The sequence below is a fragment of the Andrographis paniculata genome, unplaced genomic scaffold (genome assembly GCF_009805555.1).
Source record: "Andrographis paniculata isolate CXL003 unplaced genomic scaffold, ASM980555v1 Contig15END, whole genome shotgun sequence".
Classification (NCBI taxonomy): domain Eukaryota; kingdom Viridiplantae; phylum Streptophyta; class Magnoliopsida; order Lamiales; family Acanthaceae; genus Andrographis; species Andrographis paniculata.
Window position 1 is genome coordinate 714773 of NW_026137435.1, and position 8832 is coordinate 723604.

The window sequence follows — 8832 nt, forward strand, 5'->3', positions numbered from 1 at the left end:
TGAGGAATCCGCCTCAGGAGGGGAGAGACCATCTTTATCCTTATTGAAATATAATTTTAAAGTATTTAAATATATATATTTTATTTATTATTTTAAATAGACATCGACTCGCTTGAAGATTAAATTTGCTTACAAAAGTGATAAAACTGATTTTTTTAAATTGTGACCAAAATATATCTATTTTTAAATATATCTATTTTCACGTATTTATAAAATATTTTATATATTTATGTTAAAAATAAATAAATAAATAACCTTAAAAGGGTGGAAAAGAGATAATGGCAAATCATTATGATAAATATATAATATAAAGTGAGAGAAAAAGGTTAGGGAGAAGAAACAAGAAGAGGGCACTTTGATACTTGTTTTGGTCTACTCCAAGATTTTCTTGGACAGTCCAGGATCTCCAAAATCCATGTAAATCTACACCGTAGATTTACTTACCCATATATAATAAACGGTCTAGATTTATGAAGGACCAAAAGTCTATAAACCTGGAAAAACCATTCCCAGATACTACTGCTAATTCTTGTTCTCTGTCTGCTACCGTACGCTTTTGCAGTATTTATACATATTTTTTTCACAAGAATTCAATTGAATCTCCTAAACCCAAAACCTATTTTTTTCTGAAGCTATGGAGTTGGAATTGAGCTTAGGAAACGAGGAGAAGAAGACGAAGAAGAATGATACGAAGATGAAGAAGATGAACGGTCAGGATTTCTCGATGGATTTACGGCTGAGATGTGGCGAGAAATTCCAGAAATCCGATGGAGAAGATGAAGAAGACGCCGACGATGATCAGACGTCTGAAGATGGAAGCGACGACGGCGGCGGAAGCTGTAGTCCTTTGGAGCTCACCCTTGTCCCTCGTGCTCCCGTCCCCCGCCGTCTTCAGTCGCTCCCGTGGTCTTCCGACAACGGTCAGATTTTTAAATTCCGATAAATTTTCAGAAAATTGGGTGATTTGTGCCTCTTAATTTTTTAATTTTTTGTTACCAGGGAGTTCGGAGATCGGATCGACGGGAAACATGGTCGCCGCAGCCGCCGCGGCGGCGAGGGCGGTGGCGGTGGCGGAGGAGGTGTCGTCTGCAAACAGCGTCGGGTCGGGTTCGTTCCAAACGGAGCTGGCCGGGTACCGAAACCCGTACCCGTACCCGGATCCGAGTGGGCTCCGTAAAGGGGGCGCCGGAAACGACGTCGTTGAGGGGGAGAGAGGGTTGTGGAGAGGCAGCGATGACGAGGAGCATGGTAACGGTCGGAAGAAACTGCGGCTGTCGAAGGAACAGTCGGCGTTTCTAGAAGAAAGCTTCAAACAGCACAATACTCTCAATCCCGTGAGCAGCCACCATTTAATTAATTAATTAATTATTTAGTACAAGTAGCAACACGGGGGAAGCATTTGTTTATTTATTTATTTGTGAATTCCGACACGGCCGTGTTTGTGTTTGTGTACGTGTCGCAGAAACAGAAGCTCGCTCTTGCCAAGCAACTCAATCTCCGGCCACGTCAGGTCGAAGTGTGGTTCCAAAACAGGAGGGCAAGGTAATAAACATACGTGTACCACTATTGATTAATTACACGTGTCAGTATGTTACCAGTTCAACGGCTATTAGAACCGGAGCTAGAAGCTGACAACAGGTCAATTCTTACGGGCTTGAATTTTTTAAACAAATTAAATCATCCCATTTTAATTTTGATCAATTTATTACTGTGTTTAGTTCGTGTGTGTGTATATATATAGAGGTAAATCGAAAATTTGACCAAAATTTAATTATTTTATATTAAGTTGTGGTATCATATTTCATTCGTCCTAATTCAAAGTACAATTTTTACTCTATTTTATCTATTTTACTTGAAAATATATATATTTTTTATTTTAGAAAAAGTGTTAATACACTAATATCAAAATACGTTTCATTTTTATTAAATTATAAATATATACTTACACGCACAATTATTTTATACGATAGAGTCAAATAGCAAAAATGAACGGAAGAAGTATTAATTTTTGCATGCTTTAGTGTAATGCTTTAGTTGAATTATTTTTTATTTTACAAAGCAAACAAACTTTGGGTTTAATTTAAATTAATATATCATAAATAAGTAAATTAATATCAAAATATTAGGTTGGAGTTGAGGACATCAATTCTAATTCAACTTATTTATTATTTTATCGAGTTTGCATTGACGTGTATATATAATTGATTCGAAATTATTGCCTGAAATTCAATCATTTCGTGTTAAATTGTCATATTGTATTAATTTTTTCAAATTCTATTTAACACAAACAAATACATAATTTATATTAACATAATATAAATAAAGAAACCATAAATTGACTATAAACATGATCATTGTTTTACTGTACTATACGAGATAAATCAGCTGTCTTAATCATTACCGTAATCTCCTTCAATCTATTTAACTTAATAATTAACTTAAATTTATTTGAATTAGAACAAATACGGTACATAATTATCTTAATATATAATTATTTTAATTTCTTCAGTTAAGGTTGAATTTGAATTTGAATTTGAATTTGAATCAGGACAAAGCTGAAGCAGACAGAAGTGGACTGCGAGTACTTAAAGAAGTGCTGCGAGACGCTAACAGAAGACAACAAACGGCTACACAAAGAGCTACAAGAATTGAGGGCTCTCAAAACCGCCAATCCATTCTACGCTGCTACGCACGTGCCGCCCACCACACTCACCATGTGCCCTTCTTGCGAGCGTGTCGCCGGCGCCGGCGCCGGAAATCCCTCCGGCGAGCATGCATTACCGCCTCTAACTCTAACCCTAACCCGACCCGGCCCGACCCGATCATTCTACCCGTTCTTGCAAACTCCGACGACCCATCCGAATCAACCCGCCGCCTCCTGATCATATCATAATTAATTCATTTAATTTCATCACGTGCAGAAATTTAAAATAAATAAATAAATAAATAAGAACACACCAATTATACTTTATATTGTAAAAAAAAAAAGGATCCGAATTGTGGTGATCCCTTTGGATTAGTTAATTATACTTGTTCTTATGTAAATATAGGGGAATATATTAATATTTATGTATAAATTTTGAACTTTCTATTTTTTATTTTTATTTTTATTTTTAATTTTTATTATTTGTTTTGCTTACCTATCTCAAACGTAGATGATTCTGATTCAACAACAAATTTTTATAATAAATATATTTTATTTCAGGCATATTTTTATTACTATACATTAACAAATAATAACTCGTTTTTCTAAACTTTTTCTGCTTACTCAATTTTTTTTTTCTACTTAAATGATTTTATTTATTTTTATTAATTTCTTAATAATTTTTTTATACTATTCACACTTTTCTTTTAACTTCCTCCATTTCAACATTAAAATATGGAAGTGTGTAAAAATCAACATTTTATAATTTAAGTAAAAATTAAAAGTATTTTGATATTAATGTATAATTATTCTATCTAAAATAAAAAATAAATACTCTTAAATAAAGCAGATGAAGATGTTAAAAACAATACTTTACATTTGAATGAAATGAGTACATTATATTTTAAAATTGGTGCGTCCATCAAACTTATACTTCTTCCGTCCCAATACAATAGTTTTGCTTACAATTTTTGTCCGTTCCAAAATATAGTCTTATTTCCATAAATAACAATATCATCATAAAACTACCCTTACTTTTTCATTTTTATTACACAATTGTCACTATTTTTTTATACTACTATACTCACGAGAGCAAAAAAGTCTTTTATCCATACTTTTTACCAACTACTAATATAATATCAATATTCCTTAAATCCCGTGTCTAACTCAATTAAGACTATAGTTTTGGGACAGATGAAGTATAATTTGGCCGGAAGGAATGAGTATATATATATATATATTTGTGGAGTAGAAAATTGCAAGAAAAATTGGATGTAGAAATTAAGAGACAAAAAAAGTAAAGTTGGTGTGAGAAAAGTGATTGGAGGAATGGTTTGACAAATATGGAAGAGAATTTGAGTGAGTCAAGTTCAACTAGGGTCATGCTCTTTGAGTTTACATATGACTTTTATTCTCTAATTTATTTAATTTGACCATAGGAATTAAATTTATATTTATAAAATTGATCCAATGTGTTTTCACTTGTGTTATATTTAATTATTTATTTATAAATTTTCATAAATTTGACCTAAGTTGGATTAGGTAATGCAATAGTGTGGATGAGCTAGGTTAGGTATGGTATAATCCCAAATTTAATTTGAATATTTTTTTTTGAAATTGTAAAATTTGAATTAAACTCGAATATTATTGGATCCGATTGTAGCCGGATCTTATCCAACTAAGGCCCATCGCACTCGACAAAGACTCGTGGGCCCAAAAAAATATTGTAGTAATGTCATCAAATAAATAAAAAATATTAAAAAAATATATATATTTTAGTAATGACTTAACATGACAATGAATTTTCATGATGAAATATGGATCAAATTTTGAAATACCTAAAACGTTTAATAGTTGAAAAACACCTAAAATGGGATTTGAAAAAAAATAAAAATGAAAATACAAAAAGATTTGTTATAAACAAAAAAATGAATATGTAGAGAATAAAATATTCATATATTAAACTACTTAAAATATTAAAGAAATTTTTGTATGAATGAGATGCAATTATTAAATTTTCTATCTTTTAATTCTATCTTAATTTAATGTATAATTAATTATATTATATAATAATTATTTTTAGTAATATATTTTTTAATTATTCACTAAATATATATTTTTTTAAACTTCTGTATCGGAGATAAAAGTAATTTTTATGAGACTGCAAGAATAATTGATTAAATTAATATATATTTATTAAATATATTTTAATTTAATGAGTTTAAAAAATATAAATTATATTTAATATATAAAAATGAAAAAATATATTTATTGGGACAGAGTCAGGTGTCATCAATTCATTTATAAATACGTGTCAGCTAAAGTTATGACCGCCAATTATTACGAGTACGTTTTTTTTTTTTTTTTTTTTTTTTTTAAATTTTTTTTTCATGAGTTTGTAAAAATCTACTTCAAATTTAGTATTATATAAATGTATAATAAATATTTTGTACAATTTTTTTATTTTTTATTTTTTATTTTTTTGAAAAAGTAGAGAATAAAGGATAAATTATATAACATTCTTTTGTATTTTTAGTAAAACCTCCTTGTTTTTCCTTGTCTAAAAGTGATATCTGATTATAAATAAATATTTAAATTATGCAAATATCAATTTTAAATAAAGAGAATATTTTGTACAAATTTTATATTAACACAAAAAAATTTCACGTAATAAATAAAATATATAATATTTTATACATTTTTATTAAAATACAAAGAAGACTATATAATTTACCGAATATAAATAGTAAAAACCTTAGGTTTGAAAGCAAAATAAATAAACCTTACATTTACTGCACACCACTCCCTTCCGTTACATTATAAACAGATTAAACAATCTTATTTGATTATAAATTTTAATATTTGCATTTAAAATTTTATGATTTGAATTTTATTAAAAATATTTGATTTGATTTTTTTTTTATTTGAATAAAAATAAAATATAAATATGAAATTTTAATATTTGAATTAATATTTATTAATAGTCGATTCAATAATAAAATATACTATCTATGTCCGTTTCACATTAATTGTCTTCTTTACTATAATACGAAAATTTAAAAAAAGAAAAATAAAAATTATAATTAATACAAAAAAAAAAAAACGCACCCAACATCCTTTCCTATCCACGCACGTGACCCCCTCACGTGATATCACTATCTTTTTTTTATTTTTTATTTTTTATTTTTTATCACGCGATAATTGGAGTTAATTTGAATTCCAATTATATTATTGTCCGTACAATCAATGTCTGGATGGTGCAGTAACTGTGCATATATTCATTGTACTGCATTCATTTATTTATTCATATATGAACTACTGACACTCATTTAATTATATGTAATTACTTTCATCAAATTGGTGGTACAAATATTTTTAATTACTATACAATATAATTTATCCATATTTTTTATTTTAATCTGTATTACATAATTTTTAAATATAATTATACACTTTAATCATATTTTAATTTATAATTATTTTTAATAATATATTTTTTAATTACTTACTAATCGTATTTTACATAAATTCTCGTATCTACACTCAAATTATATAGGACGAAGGGAGTATCATATATACCTTTATTTTATCTTATTTTATTTTGGGTTTGTTTAATTTGCTTAATAAATTTTTTTACATGATTTCCAATATTTGTAAGATATATTTTATTATTTTATAAAAAAATTAATATTTAAGATAAAATATTATTTTTTTAAAAAAATTATAGTAATAAGAGGAGAATTTTGAGAATATTGTAATATGTGGGGTTTTGGTTTTGGGTTTTAATTTTAAATAGTAAAATTTTGAATTGAAATAATGGTTTGATGTAATATGAATATGTATTGATATGATATTTTAAATGTTAAATTATATTTTAGTGTGGTAAAATAAATAAAAATTGAATATTTGATTTGATATTTTTAGAGAAAAAAAATTAAAATAGTAAAATCAAATCTAAAATCTTGCAAGTAAACAAAAACGATTTTTAATTTTTATTTTTAATTTTTATTTTTTATTATTACGTTTGAATGAAAATTTGTATAAATAAAATAAAAATAATGAACATGTGAGATATATTAATATTTTTGATATTTTTTCCTTTGGAGTTTATGTATAAAGTAGTCTATATGTAATTGTATATTTATAATTTAAATAATTTTTTTTTAAATTAAAAAAAAATGATATTTTAAAATAGGACGGACAAAAATGATAAAAATAATATATTAAAAAATATCAAAGCAGATCTAAAAGCACAAGCTAACAAATCCAACATCAAGAATTCGTTTGTTTAGTTTTGATAGGATATTTTATTAAAGAAAATAATATATATTTTTTTTTATTGTTCAAGTAGGGAATAATTCACACGTGGCATGCACATGCATGTTTCTTCCTCGATCCTTCAATTGTTTTCAAGACAATCAACATAAATGAAATAAATTTAAATAAAGTGGAGGTATGTAAAATATATTTAGAAATAATATATTATATATTATATTTATGATAGTTATTTTATTTAAAATATTTATAGAATTTTTGTCTTACTTACCCTATTTGTATATCATTATAAATATGTACGTATTCTTATGATTGAAATAAGAAATTTTAATTTATTATTCTAATATGATATCAGAGCCAAATTTTTTCCGGGTACCTCAATTACCCGGTATATCTCGTATATATTTTTATATTTTATTAATGTATTTGCTTCTATCAACGATCATGTTGTTATTTTCATGCCGTTTCCATCTCCACTACTTCACTGACAGAGTCTACTTTCGACTCTAATGCCGTTGAGAGTCTTGTTTCCGACTCTAACTCTATTGAGAGCGAGAGAGTCCTGTTTCCGACTCTAGCTCTGTTATGAGCGAGCGAGTCCTGTTTCCAACTTTAACTTTATAGAGTGAGTGAGTCCTGTTTTCGGCTCTAGTTCCGTTGTAAGTGAGCGAGTCCTGTTTTCAACTCTAATGGTGTTGAGAGTTCTGCCTTATACTCTGATCAAATGGATGACTACACGACTTTCAGTCAATCTTGGCGAATTCAAATTCATACATGGAAGATCTCGGCTATATCTTTTTCGATCACTTTTGACAAACTCAAGTTTGTTCGATCATATTTTGAGTTTGAGGAGGAGTGTTAAAATATATTTAGAAACAATATATTATATTTTTGGTAGTTATTTTATTTAAGAGATTTATAAAATTTTTGTCTTATTTAGACGATATGTAGATTATTATAAATATGTACGTATTCTTATGATTGAAATAGAGAATTTCAATTTATTATCGTAACGGATGCAATACAAATAATTTTTCTTCTGTCAAATTTATTTATTTTTTAAAATTTATTCATTATATTTAATTATTAGAGTTGAATTTTGAACATTTAACTATTACATTATATTAATTTATTATCATTATCACTCCTCACTACCTCTATTATATACTCTATATTTTTTAACCACCATTAATTACTAATTAAATTTTAAAAAAAATACTCAAACTATATATATATATATATTACTTCTATAACTTTTTGAATAATACTTCTTCCGTCTTAATTTATTCAACATTTTATGACATTTATTTTTTTTTAAAAAAATAATTAAACACCTTAATCTCATTTTAAGTTTTTAAATTTTTATATTTTTAAAAATTTTAATTAGAATAATAAGTTATTTTAATTTTAATTTATAATTATTTATATTATAAAATAATTATTTTCACAAATATATTTTTAATTATTTACTAATTTTATTTATCCAATTTTCAAATATCTATGGTGAATCAAACATGATAAGTAGGACGAAGAGAACATATAATTTTTTAATTTCCATCTTGGACCCAAATGAACTATCTTTACCGAACGAAGGAGTATAAGTTTTGAAAGCTGTTAAAAGATTTTAAAAATAGTTAAAATCGACTATTAAAAATTATATTTTGAAAGAAAAAAATATTCCATTTAATATTTTATTAAAAAATTATTATTGATGTATAATTTTCAAATATTTTAAAGGATAACTTGTTTTTTAGTCCTACCCAGAAGGTCATTATATTTTAGAAATTTAAATGATCATGTATAAAATCTGTTTCGCAACTATTTTTTTTTTTCGCAAATAAGGTCTTCCGTTGTTGGAATTGTCTGATTTGTTAGCGCTATGTAGGCGATATGTGAATATTTTAAATTAATTT

General features: G+C 26.6%; 1 protein-coding gene across 2 annotated transcripts; it reads left to right on the forward strand.

Moving 5' to 3' along the window:
* Positions 1–431: 431 nt before the first annotated feature.
* On the forward strand, positions 432–3137 carry LOC127260132 (homeobox-leucine zipper protein HOX11-like). Of its 2 annotated transcripts, XM_051287824.1 has the most exons (5): positions 432–548; positions 633–920; positions 1000–1334; positions 1463–1542; positions 2549–3137. In XM_051287824.1, the coding sequence occupies exons 2-5, from the start codon at positions 635–637 to the stop codon at positions 2880–2882; spliced, it is 1035 nt and encodes a 344-aa protein (XP_051143781.1). In that variant the 5' UTR covers positions 432–548; positions 633–634; the 3' UTR covers positions 2883–3137. The 2 variants fall into 2 exon arrangements, with proteins under 2 accessions (XP_051143781.1, XP_051143774.1); XM_051287817.1 differs by lacking the exon at positions 432–548 and having other exon boundaries at positions 565–920.
* The last annotated feature ends 5695 nt before the right edge of the window (positions 3138–8832 follow it).